Consider the following 25,698-nt stretch of genomic DNA (forward strand, 5'->3'; position numbering starts at 1 on the left):
GGCCAAACATCTGATCCGTCATTTATCGGCCCTCACCGTTCTTCATTCTTCCATACTTTTTGACAGATGGGTGGATCGATTGATGCGACTGCTCACTTCCGAGTTTGAGAAGCTCGACCGGGATCTCGTCCTCCCCAACTTCCCAGTCCCTATTCAGCTTATTTGAAGCCTTTTTTAATTTTTACCTCATCCAGCGTTGATGGTTCTACAGCTTGACCGTCGTCGACTTTGTCCGACCTGCTCTTTATTACACTTTCGTTTTTACCGTTCAACAAATCTTCGAAGTGCTCCTTCCACCTGGCTGCCACCATAGTTTTGTCTGTCATTAAATTTCCCTTTCGGTCATTGCACATGGCGGGCACTGACGCAGTCTTATGCCGCACGCTATTGACAGACGCGTAAATCCTCCGCATTTCGTTTCTATCCTTGTTCTCCTGCGCTTCACATATCGCTCTCTCTTTGTGCTGCTTTTCTGTTATGCAGTAGGTTTGTTTTTTTTGTTATTATTCAATTAATTATTACCAGTCGAATAGGCAAGGCAGTGTTTCAAAATCTCAATATGTGAGATTTAAGAACCTATTCTAAAAACGAACTTTATCACATCATCAAGAGTATAGTGATATGAAACGTCATATACATTATACCCAGTAAAACTAGATCTTATTTGATATCAATTATTTATGAAGTTAGAATGTTTGTAACACGAATAGACTATTAGGAAAAGCAATAGTCTAGATCTAGAGTGACTTAATGAAAGTTTTGTTGAAAGGAAGATACAAATAAAATGACCAGGCCTATCTTTGAATGATTTTCTCAATATTATTTTCATTGAAGAAATACATTGTTTAGCATAATCACGTTGTACTCATAGTAGCTTTTTATTACGTAGCTTAATTTTTCACATGATATTCTACTGATGGCAGTACGCAAGTGCTGCTCCAAGGTGATCGAATTTTACTCTGCGCGATGTGTGATTACAATGTAGTACTTAATATTATGCAATGCACGTTTCGGAGATAGATGGTTTATTTGTATTTTTGTCGCTTCTAGTATTGAGAACTCCTACAAACTTTAAGCATTTACTGATCAACTACGGCTTTACTTAGGTTTGACTTATAATGCAATTAAAATGGTTCTTTCCGTAAAACAAACACATAAACAAGAACTTCTAAGTTCCGAAACTGGAAACACGCACCGCCGACAACAAGTCTACAATGATGTACTTTAAATCCCTGATAAAACAAAGGTTGATCCGAGTCTTCGGTATGAATATCTATCTTAAAAACAGGGTAAAGGCTCGTTTTGAACGAATATCATCCACGTTTGTGCTTAACATACTTAGTTGGGAGATGGCATTGTCTTCAGCCGTTCAAATGCAGCCTTCTCGAGCGCTTCGCGGTGATCCGGGTGAGCGATCTGGATCAGCTCGTACGCACGCTGGCGTAACGTTTTTCCGAAGAGATAAGCGATGCCGTATTCGGTGACTACGTAATGCACATGGGCTCTGGATGTAACGACTCCGGCGCCTGTGATGAAAAGAATCAACATCAATAAAAAAGGGTTTTCAAAACAATGAATGGTATGCTGTCGAATCTTACCAAGTTTTAGCGTTGGCACGATCTTGCTTTGTCCCTTGTTGGTTACTGAAGGCAGTGCAATGATAGGTTTGCCCTTGCCGTCGAAGCCTTCCGCAGCACCACGAATGAAGTCGACTTGACCGCCAAAACCGGAATACATGCGAGTTCCGATGGAGTCGGCACACACCTGACCGGTCAGATCCACTTCGATGGCAGAGTTGATGGCGGTCATCTTGGGGTTCTTTGCGACAACGCCGACATTGTTGACGTAGTTGATTTCGAGCATTTCTGGGAAGAAAACACATTTATGAGACAAGTGCTTGGGTAACAAATTTGTTAGGATTTACCAATGAAAGGATTGTTATCAACAAAGTCGTAAAGCTTCTTCGTTCCGATCAGGAAAGATCCTACGATACGGCCTCGATGGATGACTTTCTTATCGTTAGTGACACAGCCCTTATTAACTAGATCCACAACACCTCCGGCGAACATCTCGGAGTGGATGCCGAGATCTTTGTGGTTGTGCAGTGCATTCAGCACAGCGTCCGGAATGTTACCGATGCCCATTTGCAGCGTGGCACCATCTTCGACCAGATTCTCGGCAATCAGTTTACCGATTTTGGTTTCCGTTTCGCTCATTCCCTTACCACCGTGCTCAGGCAGAGGAATGTCAACGTTGACGGCAGCATCGAAGTGTGATTCGTGAATGATTGAGTCTCCGAAAGTACGCGGCATCTGCTTGTTGACCTGGGCAATGATGACCTTGGAGTTTTCCAAAGCAGCGCGGACGCAATCAACGCTCGTTCCCAACGTTGCGTATCCGTGATTGTCCGGTGGGGAAGCCGAAATGATAGCCACGTCCGGTTGAATCAGCTTTCGCCGGAAGAGGATTGGGATTTCGTGCAGGAAAATCGGGATGGCATCGCCTCGGCCATCGGCGACGGCAGCCCGTACGTTACCACCCATGAAGGTCGACTTGGACCGGAAGATGTCCTTCAGCTCGGGGGCGCAGTACGAAGCCGGGCCTTCGGTGTGCATGTGGACCACCGTGATATCGCGGAGGTTGTTCTCCTTGCCATGCTTGGTCATGGCATCCAACAGGTGGATCGGGGTAGCGGCAGCTCCTTGCACGAAGACCACATCGCCTGAAATAGATAAAAAAAATATGTTACATATATTATTGAAAAAGACTAAAGTTGGAAAAACTCTTTGTATAGAATTGTGGTGAAGATCGGTCGAGTTTCTAAAGGAAAGTAGTTGAGTTAGAAAAAAAGAAAGTTGTTGTCCCGAGTGATGCTAATCATTTAATGATTATGGCCACGAGTTTGACGCAAATACTTCATCACATTCTATTTCTATCCTCGTCAGGAGGCCACACTTGTGTTTTATCTATTTCGCAGCATTCGGCATATTCATCATCCTACACGCATCTTTATCTTCGAATTTAGGACAATTGAATCCATCCATTGAAATTTAGCAGTCCACGTAAGTCCCAAAAAGTAGGACATGCGTGCTAAAATCGATTATTGGTAACCGCATAAAATATTTCGTCGCAGCATTTCCACCTGACATAGGACTTTTATATAAAGTTATCAGCTCTCATCGAATACGCATATGCTCTGGTGGTGCTCGTTAGCTTAATTTGCACCAACTCGCGAACCAATTCTCATTCATTGCACAGTTCCGCGTTCAACACACCTCCCTGGTAAAATGACAAAGTATTAAAAAGACGAATGAACTGTTTGGTTTCAGATCACACTGGCACTGGCATGATGGGTTGAAATAAATGAAATACCACTACAATTATTAGCTATTTAGCGTCATTTGTTCGTTGATGGGAAGATTAAATAACGTTATTACCGCGCATTTCTCATCAAGGGTATTCCTATTCACAACAAAAAGGAGTTTTATTGCCTATGACAGGCCCTGTTGCAGTGATTAGGTCGTATTTTTACCTCAACAAGCACGTGCACACGTTCTCACGTAGGCATAATCAGTACATTGGCTAGATTAGGTAAGCTATCTGCCCTACATGCTCTTTGGATTGACTGTAATTGATTGGAAATGAAGCTTAGCTTCTTCGACATCTAGTTGCTATTGCTACCTAATCAGCATGACTCGCATGAGTTATTGGCGATGATAATAGCCGACCTGAGGGATGATCCATTAATTATGTAACGTAAATATGGCGATTTCCTGGCACACTTTTTATATGAACCCTTTCCAAATTAAGTATGAATCGTCATCCTCCTTCCAAGTGTTATGTAATTTATTGACGTTCCCTAGTATTGAGGTAAATGTCCATAACAAATTGAATAATATTCCAATAACTAGAATAAACGATTGTATGTAACATTGGCATCTAAACTAAACAGATATTCTCTGCTCAACCTGTTCCAAGACGAATCAAGTTAGTAAAGTAATCCAATAAAACAGTCATTTACCAAGAGGGTATCGGACCATTTGGGTAGCCCCCCATATTCCCGTCCGCAATGTATACTACACGGGCACATTATAACCAATTCCCTTAGTTTCTGGTACAGGGCGAGCAAAAAATCGAGGTATATGTTCGGTTCGGAACGCAGCTGAGTTATAAACGTTTATGGACGGAAATAGAAAATGCTGTCCAAATGGTCCTTTTCCCTAGCTATATTTGTTTCATATTTACTGTATAGTAAACAAATTGATAACGGCTGTCCCTTTACGGACGGTTCAAAGTGCGGAGAGTATTCTTCGATGCACAATTATTTATGTTTAATTATTCTGAACGGAAAACAAATCAAATGAGGCTAGGAAGAATTACAGATGAATATGAATATGAAAAATTTATGATCGACGCCAGCTAATAGAAAGATTATTTTTGGTCATCCATCGCCTTAAACAAGAAAATCTTTGCAAGGGTATCTAGCCAAACCAAATAGAAAGTGATGCGAGCATTTCGATTTACAATTGATCCAATCTTTTCATATGATTTGTTTTGTGGGTGTATGACGATATTGAAGGTTGACATTATTGACGTTATGAGTTAGGCTCAAAGATGAGGGATAGCACTTTTTCGTTTTGGCCGGTGTGCGAAAAATGATTGGTTATCGCGCTACAGTCTGTTTCTTGTTTACGCATAACGATTCCCAGCGAAAATTTTTGGTATGCGAGCATCCTTGAGCGTTGAGCAAGAAGGTTGGAACTCTGCTAATTAATTGTTCTCGTGTGTTGATTATCGCCGCTCGTGCATACTCCGATACGTAGTGTCGTTCCACCTTACCTAAGCTCCACATGACCATTTTTTTTGGTTTACCATAGATAAGATTATGGTATGGCAGCTGTATTGCTTTGTTTATTGCCCATTTTTAAACTGGAAGTTCTAGACTGGACTGGATCATCTGGATGGCGCATTTGCAAATTTTGAAATGTCTTCTTCTATATGATGACTTATTAATTTACATCTACCTATCAATTCCAATCTACGTGTGTTATTACACGTTTATAATAATTAGGAAACGGACAGTCATTCCCAACAGGATATTACGCTTCGGCACACTTTCCTGAAACTGAAATTCAACCGAGGCGATAGGTTTATGAATTCTTGAGTGAGTACGTGAGAGGCCTCCTTAGCCGTGCGGTAAGACGCGCGGCTACAAAGCAAGACCATGCTGAGGGTGGCTGGGTTCGATTCCCGGTGCCGGTCTAGGCAATTTTCGGATATGAAATCGTCTCGACTTCCCTGGGCATAAAAGTATCTTCGTGTTAGCCTCATGATATACGAATGCAAAAATGGTAACTTGGCTTTGAAACCTCGCAGTTAATAACTGTGGAAGCGCTTAATGAACACTAAGCTGCGAGGCGGCTCTGTCCTAGTGTGGGGATGTAATGCCAATAAGAAGAAGAAGAAGAAGAAGAAGGGTACGTGAGAAACCATACAAATACAATGAACGCTATTGCAATACATACAGAGACTAGACTTGCAGTGGAAATCATCAAAGAGAGGAGAATAGACGAAAAATGCTTTTTGCGACTTACACTCCTCTACCTGCAAGATCCATGAATTTAGGTAAGGTGTGACTTCACGCTCACGCAGTATAATGTTTAATTTTTTGCTGAACCACTGTCCTCTAAGCTACGACCAGCATTTAGATCGCAATGTCTTCTTTTTTTATGGCTCTAGATTCCAACTGGAATTTGGCCTGTTTTTCAACTTCGTATTCTATTAGCATTTCCTCAGTTATTGAATGGAAGCTTTTCTACTCCCGCAGTTGCATGTTTATGTATCTTGTGTGGCAAGTACAATGGCCACTATGCCCGGAGTGTCAAGAATTTTTCCTGGACCAGATCGAGAATCGAACTCGCCATCTCCGAATTAGCAATTCTACGCCTTTGCTCATTAGGCAAAATGTACAGAGTTCTATAATAGGTGCGATAGACATTTTTTCTAGATTCGGTTTTTTCTTTATCGGGCTCTTCTACAAAAAGAAGGAAAATGATTTTTATAATCTTCATTTGTTTACCAGATCACCCAGTTCGCCGCAATCGACTGAAGTGACTAGGATGGAAGACAAACTTGTCGATTCAAGTTCATAATTGGCAATTTAGATTGCTAAACGATAATGTAGATTTCGTTACTTTCTCCTAATGTATTGCATTATTTTTGACAATATTGATTACATGCTGGGAAAAATAGTTATTGATAACAGCAATACTCACTTTCTTTCTGTCGAAATTAAAGTTGTGTGATTCACAAGATCTCTGATAAAAATGCTCACAAGGATTATCGATTTATTGCTCAAGGTTTTTGTTGGCATGTGCAATCGATCGCCAATTCTTGAATGATTTCTATATTACCTAACGTACACACGGTCAAGCAGTTCGACCAACATTGACTCCACCTCCCGTTTATTCAAACATTCATCAATTTTTATCAACACCGACACGAACAATCAATTTATTCGACCAACAATATCACACACGAACGACCGAAGCGACAACTTGAGCACCAACCATCAAAAAATATATGGGAGTTTGTGCAACTTCACTACAAATGCTCAAACATGTTCGGCGAACCTTGACTCCACCCCCGACAACTCAAACCAAAATCAAACCGTTTTAATTTTTCCCAACCGAGCCGCCAACTGTCAAATGGTTGTTCGAACAACTTCACACACGTTCCAACAAAGCAGCAACCGAAGCGTTTTCTTGGGGGTGGAGTCAATGTTCGTCGAACTGCTTGACTGGTGTGTACGTAGCATTAGAGTGTCCCTAAAAAAAACACTATGTTCGGAAAGTCCTGGTGCTCAACTCTTAAATAAATGATTTTTACATCTGGAGCGTTTCTGTAGAACAACCCAAAAAACAGTTTAAAGGTTCCGACAAAGCGATTTAAAAAAAAAATTGTAGTAATATATTGGTTAATTTGCCACATTTTAAATTTTATTCACTTTTTCAATCATTAAATAATTCAATAAGTATCATACATGGTAATACGGTTGGTATTATGCAGTAATATGACCTCTAGAGGGCTGCAAAATGGTGGGTTGACATCAAGGAAGGAGCGCCCAACAGAGCTCTGGTCCCCACAAGTCCCTATCTCATGCTTCCACGGGTCGTCCGATGACAAAAGACCGCCAGCTAAGGGTTGTGTACTTAGCTGGTAGTGCAGCCTGGGCATTGTTGTTCTTCTGACATCAGCTAGAGTGAGAAGGTACGCCTCGAGCGTCTGTTCACCAGGAGGTGCGGCTCAAACAGCGTCTGCCTGGTACCCAGCGGCTGATTAACGAAATGCTGTATCAGTGGGTGGCAGCCCCATCATCGTGATGTAGGTAACGCGACCCCGGTAAGGTAGCTTATTGAAGCCTCTCAAATACCACGAAAAATGGAGATAGAAGAAAAAGAGAACGTTATTTTTGGCAACCGACCCGGCAACGAAATAAGGACTATGATTGGAAACTCGGTACCTGGAATGTCAGGACCCTAAATGACCATGGACGAGTGAGCCTTCTGGCTCGTGAACTGCCGAAGGTTGGAGTGAACGTGGCTGCTATTCAAGAAGTCCGATGGCCTAGATCCGGAGAACGTGAATTCCGTGCCGTGGACCCCACGACCAATACTGCATTCAAGTATAACATCTATCACAGCGGCGGTGAAAAAGCAGAGCATGGAGTTGGTTTCGTAGTGATGGGCAAGCAGATGAAGCGAGTGATGCGGTGGAAACCCATTAGCGAACGAATCTGTGTGTTGAGGATACGGGGCAAATTCTTCAATTACAGCCTAATCAACGATTACGCACCGACAAACGATAAATCCGACGACGTGAAGGACACGTTTTACGAATGTCTTGATAAAGCCTATGGAGAGTACCCAAAGCATGACGTGAAAATTGTTATCGGAGACGCTAACGCTCAGGTCGGTAGAGAGGACTTTTTCCGTCCCAAACCTGGAGACACCCAAATGGTGAAACTTGCAACCAGATAGACCATGTTCTGGTGGATGGGCGCCATTTCTCGGATGTTATCGATGTGCGGACATTCAGAGGTCCGAACATTGACTCTGATCACTACCTCGTTGTCAGTAAAATTCGATCACGGTTGTCAACTGTATCGAACGAAAGATCACAGCGAACGATGCGTTACAATATCCAGCGATTGTCGGCGGAAGGAGTATCGGCTGAGTACCGCCAGAAGCTCGACGAACGGATAAGTGCAATCAACGTTAGCGACAACACCAACGACCTATGGGAGTCGATCCATGGAGCGGTGAGCACAACAGCACGAGAAATGGTAGGCACTGCACAGAGGCGACCCAGGACGGGTTGGTTCGATGTGGAGTGTCAGAGAGTGACAGACGAGAAGAACGTTGCCACAAGCCGGATGTTGGTGTCAGATACCCGATCGAATAGAGATCGGTACAAGGAAGCAAGAGCAGCCGAAAAACGAACCCACCGCAGGAAGAAAAAAGAGTACGAAGAACAAGTGATTGGTGAGGCGCAGGAAAAAATGGAGCAGAACGATATGCGGAGGTTTTATGAGTCTGTCAATGGCGTGCGGAGAAAGAAAGCGCCATCTCCCGTCATGTGCAACGACCAACAAGGGAATTAGCTGACAGATAAAACTGAAGTGGCTGCCAGGTGGAAGCAACACTTCGAGACTTTGTTGAATGGAGGAAGTGACGGTGCATCGGTGAACAGAATAAATATTAGCGACGATGGACAAGCTGTGGAGTCGCCAACACTAGATGAGGTTAAAAAAGCTGTTAAGGAGCTGAAAAACAATAAGGCTGCGGGGAAGGACCAGCTCCCGGCTGAACTTCTCAAACATGGCAGTGAGCAGCTTTATGAAGTTCTGCACCATATTATGTCGAAAATATGGGAAGACGAGGAAATGCCTGCTAGCTGGTTGGACGGCCTCATTTGCCTCTCTTTAAGAAAGGGCACAGACTGGAGTGCGCCAATTACAGAGGAATAATCCTCCTTGATTCGGCGTACAAAATTATGTCCCGTATTCTGTTCAACACATTGAGACCGCTTGAAGAGTCCTTCGTCGGCGAATACCAAGCTGGTTTTTGTGAGGGCCGATCAACGACGGATCAAATGTTTACCCTGAGACAAATCCTTGATAAATTCCGGGAGTACAACTTGCAGACACATCATCTGTTTATTGATTTCAAGGCAGCGTACGATTCAGTGAAACGGAATGAATTATGGCAAATTATGCTTGAACATGGTTTTCTGGCGAAACTGATACGGCTGATTCGTATAACGTTGGACGGATCGAAATCAAGTGTAAGGGTTGCGAATGAAATATCGACGTCATTTGTTACCTTAGATGGATTAAAGCAGGGTGATGCACTCTCTAACCTACTGTTCAATATAGCGCTCGAGGGAGCGATTAGGAGAGCTGGTGTGCAAAGAAGCGGTACCATTATCACAAAATCGCATATGCTCCTGGGATTTGCGGACGATATCGATATTATCGGAATTGATCGCCGTGCCGTGGAAGAGGCTTTTGCGCCTTTTAAGAGGGAGACAGCGAGGATTGGACTCACGATCAATACCAGCAAAACGAAGTACATGGTCGCTGGCAATCAACGTGGGTTCATTAGTGGTGGTGGTAGCGAAATAGTGCTGGATGGTGAAAAATTTGAAGTAGTAGAAGAATTTTTGTATCTTGGAACATTAGTGACGTGCGATAATGATGTTACCCGCGAGGTGAAAAGGCGTATTGCAGCTGCAAATAGGGCTTACTACGGACTTCGTAACCAGCTTAAGTCCCGTAGTCTGCAAACGAAAACAAAACTCGCGCTGTATACTACTCTGATTCTTCCGGTGGCTTTATACGGCCATGAGACATGGACGTTAAAGGAGGCTGATCGGAGAGCTCTCGGAGTGTTTGAGCGTGAGGTGCTGCGGACAATACTCGGCGGTAAACAGGAGAACGGTATCTGGCGGCGTCGCATGAATCACGAATTGTACCAGGTGTATAAAGGGCTGGATATTATTAAGCTTATACAACACAGCAGACTACGGTGGGCTGGTCACGTTGTTCGTATGCCGGAAGAACGTCAAGCGAAGATAATATTTAGTAGAGAACCCGGAAGAGGCCGCAGGCTTCGTGGAAGGCCGCGTACACGATGATTTTTTGCAGTTGAAGAGGACCTGAGGGCGCTCAATGTTCAGGGCGACTGGAAGCGATTGGCCCAGGATCGAGTCCAGTGGAGAAGGATACTCCATTCGGCGTAGGTTCATCGAAGAGCTGTAGCCCATCAAGTAAGTATGACCTCTAGAACCATTTGGATATCATGTGTATCCGTCAATTTTTTTCTCGAAAACAGATCGAAAAACTATTAAAACGGGGCCAACTAATGGTTTTTTAAATTACCCAGTTAATCAGTGAACGATGAGAATTTTATAAGTGTTATGTCTGTGTGTCTGTGCTAAAACTTTAATATTTCTGTACCGTTACATTTTTTTCAATCTGTTCTAAAACTTTCGTTATAAAAAAATGAATAAAGTATAGAGCATGAGATAAAAATGTTCTACGGATACGAGGCGATTTTTTGCGAAAACCATCGAAAAAAATGCACTTTTAAAATATTTAAATGATTGACTAGATCGACTAAATTACCATGTAGGATACTTGATATAGTCCACAGAAAAATACAAAAAGTAACGATTGAAAAGTTATTAAAATGTGGCGATTATAATCAATATATAACAATAAGTGCGAAAAAAATGCGAAAAAAAATTCGAATTCGTTTACCAAACTGATTTTACCAAAATCAGAGTTTTGATTAACTGGATGTTTATTTAGTTCAGTTTTATCACCAAAATAACAATGAATTTCAAAGTACATTGTGCTTCGAAGATGAACGCAATCGAGCAAAGGTCTTCCCTATCAGAAGCGCACAATGCACTGCACATCGACCCCAGTCGAAATCGTTCGTTCACGGGTCAAGTCGCGATACTGTGTGTTGAAAGCAAAGCTGATAATAAAATGGTTACATCATAAACATTGCCTCAATGTCGCATGTGGCTTTTTGGTTGTTGTTTTTTTAATAAGCCTAATAATGCTTGCTGTTATTGTCAAACAAAATTTAAAGTGTTTTTTTGAAGCAAAAATATGATTACCAAATATTTAATATTCATGTTACAACGTATAGAAATAAAGAATGTTAGTGGAAAGTTTTGAATAGGTTACAGCTCATATGATAGATTTTTTTTAAAATTTCAACGGCTATTTCTTTGATAAAAAATTGCCATGGGACTGTTATGCCGAAAGAGTTTATAAAACGGCAACGGGATGGTCATCGGGGGCAGCAGGGACTATGTCCAAGGGCTTGACGATCTCTTCCCAGGCCATCTGCGAGTTGTGGGCCTTGCCAAGAATGTGGTGGGGTTTGACAGTGGGCCCTGTCTAATCCCTATAAAAAGCTGCATGTATCCGCAAAGCGACCGTGTGCCGCTCAAAGCGCACAAGCCCAAGTCCTGGTGTCAGGTGGGACACAAAACAGACCTGACACGACGGCCCTCCGACGAGACAGGAGGTTTGCGCAGGCCGAATAAGCCGCCTGGAAAACCACTAATTACGAACAATATAAGAGATAATGCGACTCAATATAATCGGCAAAGACCTAGGCGACGAATAAAGGATCACGATTGGAAGCTTGGAACATGGAACTGCGAGTCGCTAGGTTTCGCAGGTTGCGACAGGATGATCTACGATGAATTACATCCCCGCAACTTCGACGTCGTGGCGCTGCAGGAGATTTGCTGGACAGGACAGAAAGTGTGGAAAAGCGGGCATCGAGCGGCTACCTTCTACCAAAGCTGTGGCACCACCAACGAACTGGGAACCGGATCCATAGTGCTGGGTAAGATGCGCCAACGTGTGATTGGGTAGCATCCAATCAACGCAAGGATGTGCGAGCTGAGGATAAAAGGCCGTTTCTTCAACTATAGCATCATCAACGTACACTGCCCTCACGAAGGGAGACCCGACGACGAGAAAGAAGCGTTCTACGCACAGCTGGAGCAGACATACGATGGATGTCCACTGCGGGACGTCAAAATCGTCATCGGCGCACAGGTAGGAAGGGAGGAGATGTATAGACCGGTCATTGGACCGGATAGTCTGCACGCCGTATCGAATGACTACGGCCAACGATGAATAAACTTCGCAGCCTCCCGCGGAATGGTAGTCCGAAGCACCTTCTTTCCCCGCAAAAATATCCACAAGGCCACATGGATATCACCTAACCAAGAAACGGAAAACCAAATCAACCACGTTCTAATCGACAGAAAATTCTTCTCCAACATCACGCACATCCGCAGTTACCGCAGTGCGAATATTGAATCCGAGCACTACCTCGTTGCAGTATGCCTGCGCTCAAAGCTCTCGACGGTGTACAACACGCGTCGAAGTCGGACGCCGCGACTTAACATTGGGCGGCTACAAGACGGTAGACTAGCCCAAGAATACGCGCAGCAGCTGGAAGTGGCACTACAAACTGAAGAGCTGCTAGGCGCAGCGTCTCTTGAAGATGTCTGGAGAGATATTCGATCCGCCATTGGTAGCACCGCAACCCCTGCACTTGGCACGGTGTCCCCGGATCAGAGAAACGACTGGTATGACGGCGAATGTGAGCAGTTAGTGGAAGAGAAGAATGCAGAATGGGCGAGATTGCTGCAACACCACACGAGGGCGAACGAGGTACGATATAATCCACGAGGCACGAATATAAATCCAGTAGGAAATTGGCCGACTGAAGAACAACAAAGCTTCTGGGGTTGAACAACTACCAGGAGAGCTATTTAAACACGGTGGTGAGGCACTGGCTAGAGCGCTGCACTGGGTCATTACCAATATTTGGGAGGAGGAAGTCTTGCCGCAGGAGTGGATGGAAGGTGTCGTGTGTCCCATCTACAAAAAGGGCGATAAGCTGGATTGTAGCAACTACCGCGCAATCACATTGCTGATCGCAGCCTACAAGGTACTCTTCCAAATTTTTTGCCGTCGACTAGCATCAATTGCAAGGGAGTTTGTGGGGCAGTACCAGGCGGGTTTTATGGGCGAAAGCACCACCACGGACCAGGTGTTCGCCATTCGCCAAGTACTGCAGAAATGCCGCGAATACAACGTTTCCACTAGGGCTTCCATTTCTCCCGGGAATCAACTTCCCGGGAAACGGTAAATGAAATAATAATTTCCCGGGATTTCCGGGATCCCGAGAAATAAAAAAACCCAAAACTAATTCAAAATCGTAGTTTAAATTTTGTCATAAAATATGATTTTGAATACATTCGACATCAGAGAGGCTTACTATATTGTCCTCAAATAATGAAAGAGTTGTTGAAAGCCTGAGAAAGTTTTTGTTCAGTTCGAAAAGCGTTTATTCCTTCTAAAAAACGTTCGCCATGTCATAAGCATCAGCATCTGCTCTGGATCAAGAGTAAGATCTGCAGTGTCCTGATGAGTTCTACCACAGATAACAGATATTTAGGCTGGTATACCATACGTGTGTAAATAACCGCAACCGTTGATTCAAATGCATCCAACATTTCGAACACGTTTGGCAATCGTTTGGAGATGGCGCGATGATCATTACTGTGTAAAACGCAGCCTAAATATAAATGTCAAACGTATTGGCTGCGTTCGACGGTAACTTATCAGTTGCGTCCGTATGTACTTCCGCAATCAGTTGAGTAGATGGCAGTAGTGAGTCAACGTATATCATTTCAAAAGTTTACACAAGATTTCCAATAAAATTTGTTCTAGCTTAAATATCTGTTATCTGTGGTTCTACTATGTGCTACTTTTCCATATTTTTAAAAAAAACTTTTTCAGGTTGTATCCGCATTTTTTCCAGTTTTTGGACAACGACGGCTTCTAGAGATTCTCTTCTATTATCGCCAAAATATTCCTAACATGAACTATTCTTATACTCAACGACTTTTAGTGCATAGAATCTTCTGGTCAACTTTGAAGGATAAACCATTTTTATTCATGTACGTCCACTTGAACACGTTGTGTATTTAAAGCAGCATGAACGAAATATTTGAAATGAGAATTCTTCCATTCGAAATAAAAAAGAGCTTTCAGGCGAGTGCTTGATTGTCGTACTTTAATGATCCTGACTATAAGATTTTTTTCAGTCAAACTTTGCTTAAAATGACGAACAGCACCTAAAACGCATCAATTTGCAAAAGTTTTGCGAGTATTTGATGTAAGTCAGTTGTAATGATCGCATACTAAAGACATAAAATCTGTTTTTCCATCAAGATCTGTTAGCCCACCAATATTATAAATAGGGGAAATGTTCCGATCTCCATCTCATTGTACATATATCCATCTCATCGCTAAACAAAGAAATACGGCACCAAATTCGTCGCTTCTTTTTATCAACATGCGTGCTCACTGCTGAAAAAAATCACAAAAATAATAAACAAACCAAATTCCTTTCCATTGCTTTGTGTTTGATGGGATGGAAATAGGAGCTATGAGATGAAGTGGCAAACCGTTTCCCTATATATCGGGAATTAAATCAGAAAGGATTGAAGATCTAGATGAAGATCTGAAGGCTAGCTAGTCCTAGGACAAACCAGTCAAAGCGGTCACTGCTACCCCTAATAAAAAATTCCAAAAGAATTACAATAGAAATTATTGTAACAGTACGCTGAAATTAATAGTAATTACGGTAAACTCTATTGTGGCTCACAATAGAATAACATTAAAGGATATTGTTTTCCTCCATTAAGCCTATTGTAAATGGCACTTTTACAATAGAAAATAGGGGTTGTTATGTATCTTTACAATAGAAAAATCGTATTTTTCTCGAACAAATTTTTGCCATTACAATTGACTTTACTGTAATTTTATTGCCAATATTTTACCGGCAATAGAATTTATTGTACGTCTATTGGAACAACAATATGCAACTTTAATTGGTATGATCACAGATAACAGATATTGAGGCTGGCATCCAATACGTGTGTAAAGATCCGCAACCGTTAATTCAAAAGTATTTCAAATTGGGACCGCGTTTGGCAATCGATTGGAGATGGCGCAATGATCATTGTTATTGAAAACGCAGCCCGAATGCGGCTGTCAAATGCAGTGGCTGCATTCGACGGTTGTTAATCAGCTGCGTCCGTGTGTACTGCCGCAATCAGTTGAGTAGATGGCAGTAGTTGGCCAACGTATATCAATTCAAACGTTTACACAGGATTTTCAATAAAATTTGTTCTAGCCTAAATATCTGTTATCTGTGGTATGATATAAAAACAATAGAATTTAATGTTCATCAATAAGTTGTATTGTATTTTTATGATATTTTATTGTTACTCTATTGTATTTTTTATCCGGGATTGCCTCAGTATTTGCGAACATTATTAGCTCTGCTATTTCACCACAGACAATACATTTTTAATTCGACTTCACAACGCTTACCGACGTTTGAACCTACTGAATAAACAAATGATAGATACAAACTGGTTCTTTGTCTCGCCTCTCTTCATCACGTGTTGGAATACAACGTATGATTCTGTAACATTTTCAGTTATAACTTAAATTCTTAAACTTCAAAAGTGAAATAAATAGTGAGATAAAGCTAGTAAAAAAATGTTATTGATAGCCCAAAATCCGTTATCATCAAATTAAAAAAAATAAGACAATTATTACAAAATATTTTCGTATGTTCATTTACCGGGAAATTCGGGAATGGAAGCCCTAGTTTCCACACATCATCTATTCATCGACTTCAAAGCCGCATATGATAGAATCGATCGGGACCAGCTATGGCAGCTAATGCACGAACACGAATTTCCGGATAAACTGATACGGTTGATCAAAGCGACAGTGGATCAGGTGATGTGCGTAGTTCGAGTTTCAGGGCCATTCTCGAGTCCCTTTGAAACGCGCAGAGGGTTACGGCAAGGTGATGGTCTTTCGTGTCTGCTATTCAACATCGCTTTGGAGGGAGTAATACGAAGGGCAGGGATTGACACGAGTGGTACGGACACGAAGTCCGTCCAGTTATTTAGTTTCGCCGACGATATTGATATCATGGCATGTAACTTTGAGAGGATGGAGGAAGCCTACACACTTAATTTTTTTTACCGGGATCTCAGCAAAATGTTGAACTTTTACCGAGTTTCGCACAGCCGTGCCCCAGCAAACATGTTTTTTGCCGAGATTTCTGTCAAAATTGCTGAAAATCAGCAAACAATTTGCCGAAAATCAGCTAACAAACGTCATTTTTGCCGGGATATCAGTTTTTATTTTGCTGGGCAGACGGCTGTGCGGATTTTTGCCGAGCTGAAGAATTAAAAACTGAGTGTGTACATCAGACTGAAAAGCCAAGCTAAACGGATTGGACTAGTCATCAACACGTCGAAGACGATATACATGATAGGAAGAGGCTCAAGAGAGGTCAATGTAAGCCACCCACCACGAGTTTCTATCGGTGGTGACGAAATCGAGGTGATTGAAGAATTCGTGTACTTGGGCTCTCTGGTGACCGCCGATAACGATACCAGCAGAGAAATTCGAAGACGCATAGTGGCTGGAAATCGTACGTACTTTGGACTCCGCCAGACGCTCCGATCGAATAGAGTTTAGAGTAGAGAGTAGATCGAATAGAGCCGTACCAAACTGACTATCTACAAAACGCTTATTAAACCGGTAGTTCTCTACGGATACGAGACCTGGACGATGCTCGTGGAGGACCAACGCGCACATGGAGTTTTCGAAAGGAAAGTGCTGCGTACCATCTATGGTGGGGTGCAGATGGCGGACGGTACGTGGAGGAGGCGAATGAACCACGAGTTGCATGAGCTGCCGGGAGAACCATCCATCGTTCACACCGCGAAAATCGGACGACTGCGGTGGGCCGGGCACGTAGCCAGAATGTCGGACAGTAACCCGGTGAAAATGGTTCTTGACAACGATCCGACGGGGCAAAGAAATCGAGGTGCGCAGCGGGCCAGGTGGATCGATCAGGTGGAGGACGATTTGCGGACCCTCTGCAGACTGCGTGGTTGGCGAAGTGCAGCCATGGACCGAGCTGAATGGAGAAGACTTTTATGTGCAGCACAGGCCACTACGGCCTTAGTCTGAATAAATAATAATAATAAGGAAAATGGATTTACTTTGCAATATTAAGTTTGAAAATTAAATTGATACTAACAATATTTAAAGAGAGTGCATATTACCTTTTTCTCCGAAAAAGAAGAGCACGTAATTTTTCTGCCTCAAAAAGAGTACGTTTGGTAACACTACATTAAGTACACGGACGTATTACCAATTATACAACAGCTGCCCTTGCGAGACGTTTTTCCATAACCAGCTAATAACAATGGGATATCAGTAAATTCCCCGTATCCATCGAATCTGCTTTGGCAACATTTCACACCCTTTCCTCTTTACCGAACTACACCCGGTTCTTTTTTTACACGGGTGGGTTTAGTTGATTACGACCTTCTGCGTTGATGAAACTATGAGTTAACCCCATGAAAAAAATCACAAAAAATCAAAGAAAATTCAGGTGGTATTTAAAAAGCTGTGAAAAATCAGGTTGACCGGGAAATTAAAGAATACCAACCGTGTAAAAAAAATATTGGGTGTATGTGTATCAGAATTGAACAAAAGTCGGTTGCGCTAAGAAAAACATACCTCCAAGCAAACAAGCTGCTTTGATATTTTTGAAAAATTTAGCCGCCACGTGTAGATTCTGGCGGTTAATGCTTTGATAGCATGTGTAATTTGTATTGCGGATGAATTTTATACATCTATGAGAGCCTTAGAAAATGATCACGAAAGTTGTCATTTTGTTGCAAGGCACAAAAGCTGTGCGTAAGTAATGGTCCCCATCGAAAAATGAGAAAAACGGGAACGAAGCGTTTTTATCGAAACTTTTCGGTGGAGATTGCCTATCAGATTCTATCCAGCACATGTACAAGTGCGAAACACTTGTTTTCATGGCTTGTAATGCTTCGAAGAGGTTTTTGCCTCTCTTTCATCGTTGCTCGTTATCTTCTTCTCGTTATCTACCGAGACCGATTTCAGCTAACTCTTCTTTTTGATAAGAAAATTATTTTGAGCTTTTTAGTGGAATGTCTTCACTTGTCATAAGACGAGTTAATACAATCCCATTGAATTCCACCACTTAATTGTATCTTGACAGATACGTATTTCGACCACAACAGTAAGGGTCTGTTCACAAATTACGTAACGCAAAAATCCATGTTTTTGACCCCCTCCCTCCCCCTCGTAACAAAAAGTAACATTTTTGGTACCCCCTCCCTCCCCCATGTAACGCGTAACTGTGAAAAAAAATTTCCCTTCTCTGAAGCATTTTGGTTTTGGTATTTTTTGAACACTGTTAGAATTGGGACGGCACATGATTAATAATCAAAGATATCAAGAATGCAGCTAGCAGAAACGAAAATAGAATTTGCGATCATAACCATTTACATAGTTTTGCGGAACTGTGGTGTCGAGAAATACAATATTCGCTTGGTATTTTTACGCATATCAGTCTCGCTATGTTAGCATGCTTGATTTCGATAATGACTAATATACGATAACGATAAACAGCAATTACTTGAATCAGTGATTAAAAAAAAAGACATTCAAATGAATTTTTATTCGCGTTATGCGTAACATTTGGTAGTACCCACCCCCTCCCCCACCTTTTAGTGTAACAAAGTATAACGCAAGTTGGACCTCCCCCCTCCCCCTAGAAGCGTTACGTAATTTGTGAACAGACCCTAAGGCCGTCTTCAGTGTCTCGTACTTGACTCGAGTCGAGTCGAGTCAAGTACGAGATACTGAAGACGGCCTTACTGTTGAGGTCGAAATACGTATCTGTCAAGATACAATTAAGTGGTGGAATTCAATGGGATTGTATTAACTCGTCTTATGACAAGTAACTCTTCTTCTTCTTCTATGGCTCTACATTTTAACTGGATCTTGGTCTGCTTTTCAACTTTATTCTATTATCATTTCTACAGTAATAAAGCTTCTCTGTGCTCGCAATTGAGTATGAGTATGTGTGTCACACAAGGCAGGTAAAATGGATACAAATGACTCTCAGGTTCGAATTAAGTCTCGTCCCAAATTCAATTTTTTGAACCATGGGCGCTTCGACAGTTCGACACATGTTAGACAATTGAATACAGCCATCTACCCATCTCCACATTTGTCCATTTTTGTTGCCAGCTGATCAAGATTTCCTGACGCTATTTCCGCTATTGGAGAGGGTCTATTGCCTGATTTTCTCAAAATTGCACGCGGCGAACCCTTCATGAAAGGTACCGCCGCGCTTTCTGCACCCCGTTTACTTGATTCTTATGGGTGAATAGCATTGCGGTGTATCGTTTGGCGCGGCCGTACCTTTCGACAGTCATTCGCCGCGTGAAGTTTTGTGCAAGTACCCATTTGGGAACATTACAAACGCCGCGCAGTGTATCATATCCAAAAAATCTGACAATACTATATATTGAACAAATTCAGTCAGATTTTCGAATGATGATATCAAGGAAAAACGTATTGAATGTTTTATGTAGGTATGTAACGTGCAAAGGAGAGTTATAGGACTTCGTATTATATATTACGCGAAATTTATATGTTGGAAATTATCTTGCCTAATAGAAGCAAGAGTAAATTTGTACTACTAGGGTATCCACTATTGGCTGTTTTACCCCATATGATGGACATGTGACAAAAGAGAACTTCGTTCAATATCGCTCTTGTCCTTGCAGGTACTACAACTAGCAGGTAGTGCAACTAAATTGGTAGATCAAAAAACCTTTTTTTTGTGTTTGTTTTATATATGACAACATTCCAACCGTCGGTATCAAACAGAGGAAGAAAATTACCTAACAATAGCAGTTTAAATGAAGAAGCAAGTTTTTGAATTCTTTTTTACACATGTTCAAACGGATACTACTTAAACCCCTCCTACTCAAAATTGGCTTCCACACTAATTGTCAGAAGACAATAACAACGTTAAGAAGATAAGCCAAGACTTATAACTTGATGACTACCTGCGGACATGAGGATCGGCCATATGACTTTTAAAACTGACCATCAAATGGAAGCTAATGAAATGTTTCCAATCACTATAATTATCTCTTGCTCAACCCGTTTGCAAATGAAAGCTCCTAAAATGTTGTTTAAACATTGCCAATTGAATCTTGGAGAAGATGCCGATGCTATGGTGGGCCATCATATGCCCACAAAGATAGTATTCGGCGTTTTCTTCTACCAAGTTTCGAAGTTAGGTCGGAAAATTTTCTGCAAGCCTCTTTAATAAAGAAATAAGAAAAAAAAGATAGGAAAAAAAAATTCTTCTATTGTTATATTGGTTTTTGGATTATGAAGGGGCAGAAAAATAAAGTTAAATATTAAATGAACTTTTAAAGCTTTTATTATTTAACGAACATTTTTTAAATTACATCTGTACAATACCACACATCTGTCCATTCGCAGCAGAATGCAGGCACGAGTTCAGCCTTGCCAAACTATTCTAAAGGATAAAATAAACCAAACTGCTTACTGAATGCGAGGTGGCAATGTCCCAGTGGGGGATGTAATGCCAATGAGAAGATGAAGAAGAACAATTACAGAATAAATTGTCAATCGAGTTATTAAAACGGGATTTTTGGAGAAGGTTTTTGATAGGCTGAATAGAGGAGCTATAATATTAAAAATAGCAACAGTTACACTATACAGAAAAGTGAACGGCTGAAGTAGATGGTCAGCTATCGTCCAAGATTGCAATAGAACATACATTCGAGGCGAACGTAAGCTCACTGAATTACCAATTATATGTGCGGACACTAGAATTATATAATACATATGAATGTATATTATAATAGTAAAGTCCATAAATGAGGTGAGGCAGTATTCCCACCTTTTTAATCCAATTGCTCAAGTTGAACAACCCGATTGACTGCAAACGCGCTGTTTTTGAAAATCCAAACTTGTTATGTAGTCATTCCATGGGAACGATTGTTAAATTACGTAATTATGTAATTGATAATAGATTCACTTTTGTTAATATTCCATATAATACTAATTTTTCAAAAACCGAATATTTACAATAATATTAAGATTATTTAAATCAATATTAAGAAAAAGAAAAATATTACCCGTTAGAACTATCAAACAAAAATACTAACGAATTAAAACCTACTCGCATACGTGAATAGCACCAATACTTGTTTATGAATCTGCTTTTTTATTTGCAATCATAACACTAAAGTTCAACTTCTACATTCAAAGGCATAATTTATTACTTTTGACCAGCTTATCGCTCTAAACGCTCCTGTATGTAATCACGGTAAATACCTAACGAAAGCGATCGTACAATTCATGATAATGGTAATTGAAAAAATGAGCCATCTAACTGCAGCAACTAACGTGGAGGACGACTGATGAACCGGTTTAAGAATATTAATTTCATTCAAATCGACTAGTTTATTACTCAAGGTCAATGTTAGATTTATTATTTTACATCCTTACAACAAATCGCGCACTGCGTGGCCACGATGCGCCATTTCGTACGACTTAAAAAAGTTCGTACGCTATCTCCAAATATATTATATTAACAATATAGCTCACTCTCATGCAATACTGGCGACCCATGATTTAGCGTATGTGGCGCCACCCGTGGCAGAAATGCAACTACTACACGCTAAAATTTCGCGCAACCCTAATTGACGTAAGTGGTGTCAAATCTAAATAGCAAGAGTCCTTCATGAAATGGACGGAATGGCAAAACTGTGGAATCGATATTTTTTTTACTATTTTTTGCATCTCGAGATAAAATGATCGGGTTCAGCCAAACCGCACCAAGCGGATTTTCGACTGGCTTGTGATATTTTGTTCGTACAAGGAAAACGGAAATAGCTTCATACAAAATTAAGCGTACATTTGCAGTACTATATCCTCGGTTATGGAGTTGAGAGATATATTATATGATTTGCGACCAATTAAAACTGCTAAACGAAAGTTTGAGCAGAAAAATGGGTAATTTTTCGTTGGCGTTTGGTGCAATTTGGTTGAACCCCGACCAAATAGAATACTGCGGCTTCCTGGTGGTTGCTTCTCAGGTAATCGCAACGGTCGCTAAACACAACAGAGTCAATAAAAAACTCACACACCGTATGCACTTGCCATGATAAACACTCTCCATGTACTCAGTGACTCCGGTTGTCTCTCACTAATACAATTGAACACTGCTGTCATTTCGCGAAAAGCACGTGGTTTTGTTTTAGAGCGGGAAAATGCTGCCTATCTTTTAACACGGCGGCTATCTTAACGTTTACCTTCGCAGTCGAGCCTGCGAGTGTAAGACTGGCGCAGCATTCTAGAAAAAGATAAGCGCGACAATAGTTAGTTTACCATAAACATGGCCAATCAACAGGAAGCGTAAACTCGATTTCTGAAGTTTGGACAGTTGGAGTGTGCCACTGCGACCAGTTCCTCCTGGCGCGGGGTTTATTGCTGATCATTACAATACATCATGTGGGATGTAATACCTAAAGCATTTTTTTTATTATTTTACCTGTGCTACGTAAATTCGTGCCCATCAAAAGATACGTAGTACACGCCTGGCAGGGAGCTCTCGATACTACACATCAAATTAAATATATACTGTCATAATGCAACAAGAAAATTTAAAACAAGAAAAAACAATCAACGTAGGCGCTACATTAAAAGACAAAAACTTCACCACTTTCGGATTTAACAACATGCTTCTCGATGAAAATCTCTTCTTTTTTATCTAATGCAGCAAAAATAAGGTAATAATAGTGAAATACTTTATGGAAGTCATTCCTACTGCGTTCAATGGATGAAATGCCGTCATTAAAAGGGGTTGATCTCTCAATGTCTAACCATTAAAAAAACCCAAGAATTAAAACGTCGATTCGACGAATCTGATAGCACTCCCACGCAAACCAACCAACACGTAGGTGAATGCTTCTGCTATGGTGCTGGTTCGTGTGGGAGTGCTGTCAGATTCGTTAAATTGCCGTTTGAATCTTTGTTTACAAAAGCAGATAAGTCTTTTTGAAAATTTGGTATTGATTTTCAGGAGAAACGTCACATCTACACGCTTAGAAGATAATGGCCAAAACAAGTTTATCGACCATTTCAGATAACAGATGGTGCTGTATCCACTAGAAAGGTTGTCTCTATTTTGATGTATGGGGAAGAGCGAAGTGACCTATATTGTTAATATAATATATTTGCTATCTCTCTACATTTGCTGATGATAATATTGTTATTACGCCATACGCTTCCACGCGTATCGGGTTGTGACTATTTATAAGCCGAATGATTTTCAAGGCCTTCGTTGGAAACACTATGCTGCTCAAGATCAAGATTTAGTGCTATTTCTGTCGTCTGACTGGCACGAAAAACCGATCAATGGTTGTTAATGAATGACCCCGACTTGAACCCCTAGTGAGAGTGATTAACGAAGCGCCAAGAAATTCCAAAGTACACTGTCCCTATCGTCCCTATGTCTTGGGCAATCAAAATAATGTATCAACTGCACAATGCATGTCGGCCCATTTCGAAACCATTTGACCCCGGGTCAGGTCGTGATTCGGTGAAACAAAGCTGATAATGATGTGCTGTGTGTTACTCAACAGTATTTTCAAGATGTTCATCCTAAAGCTGGTTCTCTCCGGGTTATGCGAATTGAAAAGTGCAAAAAATAACTGATTGCGTAACAGCAGCTACGACTCGGGTGATGAGTTGTGAAGACACATCACTCCGGTTAACTTCCTTGGCGAATATCCTACTTTGAACAAAACCGGAAAAAGCTAACGAACCTACCTGATTTTATCACTTTGACCGCTTCCTCGGCCGTGGTGTACGTGGGTTTCCGTTCCAGCGGCTGGGAGATCTGGTTCGAGTAGGTGTAGTAGGTGTTAATCTTCTGCTGGGTAGAACTGGCCAACGCCGCGGATTTTCCGAACCGCGGCGCAAAACGCAGAGCCAAAGAACTCATCATTTTTCACTCCGATTTTATTATTGACTGTCCTTCGCACTGTATCACAGACTCCGTTTCTACTGCAGTCCAATATTCCCTTAATTGAAATTAAATTCAATTCCCTGCTGACGACGATAACGCGGGACACTGGTGGAAGTTCTCGCTGAGCGTATTTTTGCTGCCGTCTGGAACGTTTGCAGGAAGCGAACTGCCGCGGCGAAGGTTGAGAATGTGTGACGTGCTTTGCCGTACCCCCGTACACGAGATGTTCCACCGATTCCGCACTCTGCCTGCCCTACCTGCTGCTGCTTCCTACTATCAAATTTTGGCTCGATTCGTCTATCACCACGAAAACAGACACGGAATGGCACACCACAATACGAAATAACATCCCATGCACAGTGCGACACAGAGACTGAAATGAAAATTGAAGATTGTCAAAAAATAAATGGAAACGCGTGGATGTGTGAAAAATGCGCAAAGTACGCAGCCCGTACTGGTGAGCTTTATGGCAGCGTACTCTTCGAATATGGTTGAAAAGTACGCCATAAAGTTTACCTCCCGCGTAGCATACACGGAGCTTTCGATGTTCGAAAATATGGAAGCTCATCCTTACAGGACTGAGTAGACTGGTCCAAGTTTAACAATACCACAGAAAGCAAGAAAAAAATTTATTGAAAATCTTGTGTGAACTTTTGAACTGATAGGGCACAGATAACAGATATTGAAGCTAGAACAAATTTTATTGAAATTCCTGTGTAAACTTTTGAATTGATATACGTTGGCACACTACTGCCATCTACTCAACTGATTGCGGCAGTACATAAGGATGCAGCTGATTAACAACCGTCGAACGCAGCCAATGCGTTTGACAGCCGCATTTGGGCTGCGTTTTCAATAACAATGATCCTTGCGCCATCTCCAATCGATTGCCAAACGCGGTCCCAATTTAAAATACATTTGAATTAACGGTTGCGGATGTTTACACACGTATCGGATGCCAGCCTCAATATCTGTTATCTGTGGATAGGGTAAATGATATATTTTGGACATGTACATATTTTGGACAAGCCTGAGCTTCTTCGATCAATTTTAGATAATGTGTAGGAAAATTTTTATCGAAAATATGATCATTGCATACTTTTACCTCAACCACAGATAACAGATATTGAGGCTGGCATTCGAAACGTGTGTAAACATCGGCAACCGTTAGTTCAAATGTATTTTAAATTAGGACCGCGTTTAGCAATCGATTGGAGATGGCGCAAGGATCATTGTTATTGAAAACGCAGCCCGAATGCGGCTGTCAAATCCATTGACTGCGTTCGACGGTTGTTAATCAGCTGCGTCCGTATGTACTGCCGCAATCAGTTGAGTCACAGATAACAGATATTTAGGCTGGTATACCATACGTGTGTAAATAACCGCAACCGTTGATTCAAATGCATCCAACATTTCGAACACGTTTGGCAATCGTTTGGAGATGGCGCGATGATCATTACTGTGTAAAACGCAGCCTAAATATAAATGTCAAACGTATTGGCTGCGTTCGACGGTAACTTATCAGTTGCGTCCGTATGTACTTCCGCAATCAGTTGAGTAGATGGCAGTAGTGAGTCAACGTATATCA

General features: G+C 41.5%; 1 protein-coding gene across 1 annotated transcript; it reads right to left on the reverse strand.

Annotated features, from left to right (window-relative positions):
- Positions 1-841: 841 nt before the first annotated feature.
- On the reverse strand, positions 842-24,489 carry LOC134224282 (4-hydroxybutyrate coenzyme A transferase). Its single transcript, XM_062703621.1, has 4 exons — positions 23,912-24,489; positions 1,925-2,722; positions 1,599-1,865; positions 842-1,526 (listed from the first exon to the last, which is right to left on the reverse strand). The coding sequence occupies exons 1-4, from the start codon at positions 24,087-24,089 to the stop codon at positions 1,339-1,341; spliced, it is 1,431 nt and encodes a 476-aa protein (XP_062559605.1). The 5' UTR covers positions 24,090-24,489; the 3' UTR covers positions 842-1,338.
- Between the last annotated feature and the right edge of the window lie 1,209 nt (positions 24,490-25,698).

Source organism: Armigeres subalbatus, chromosome 1 (genome assembly GCF_024139115.2).
Source record: "Armigeres subalbatus isolate Guangzhou_Male chromosome 1, GZ_Asu_2, whole genome shotgun sequence".
Lineage (NCBI taxonomy): Eukaryota > Metazoa > Arthropoda > Insecta > Diptera > Culicidae > Armigeres > Armigeres subalbatus.

Excerpts from the sequence above, each read along its gene's own strand:
- LOC134224282 (XM_062703621.1), bottom strand. The coding sequence starts at position 24,089 with ATGATGAGTTCTTTGGCTCTGCGTTTTGCGCCGCGGTTCGGAAAATCC. Across the intron at positions 1,866-1,924 it reads TGATAACAATCCTTTCATTG|AAATGCTCGAAATCAACTAC; the intron begins GTAAATCCTAAC and ends TTTTCTTCCCAG. Across the intron at positions 1,527-1,598 it reads CGTGCCAACGCTAAAACTTG|GCGCCGGAGTCGTTACATCC; the intron begins GTAAGATTCGAC and ends TTTTCATCACAG.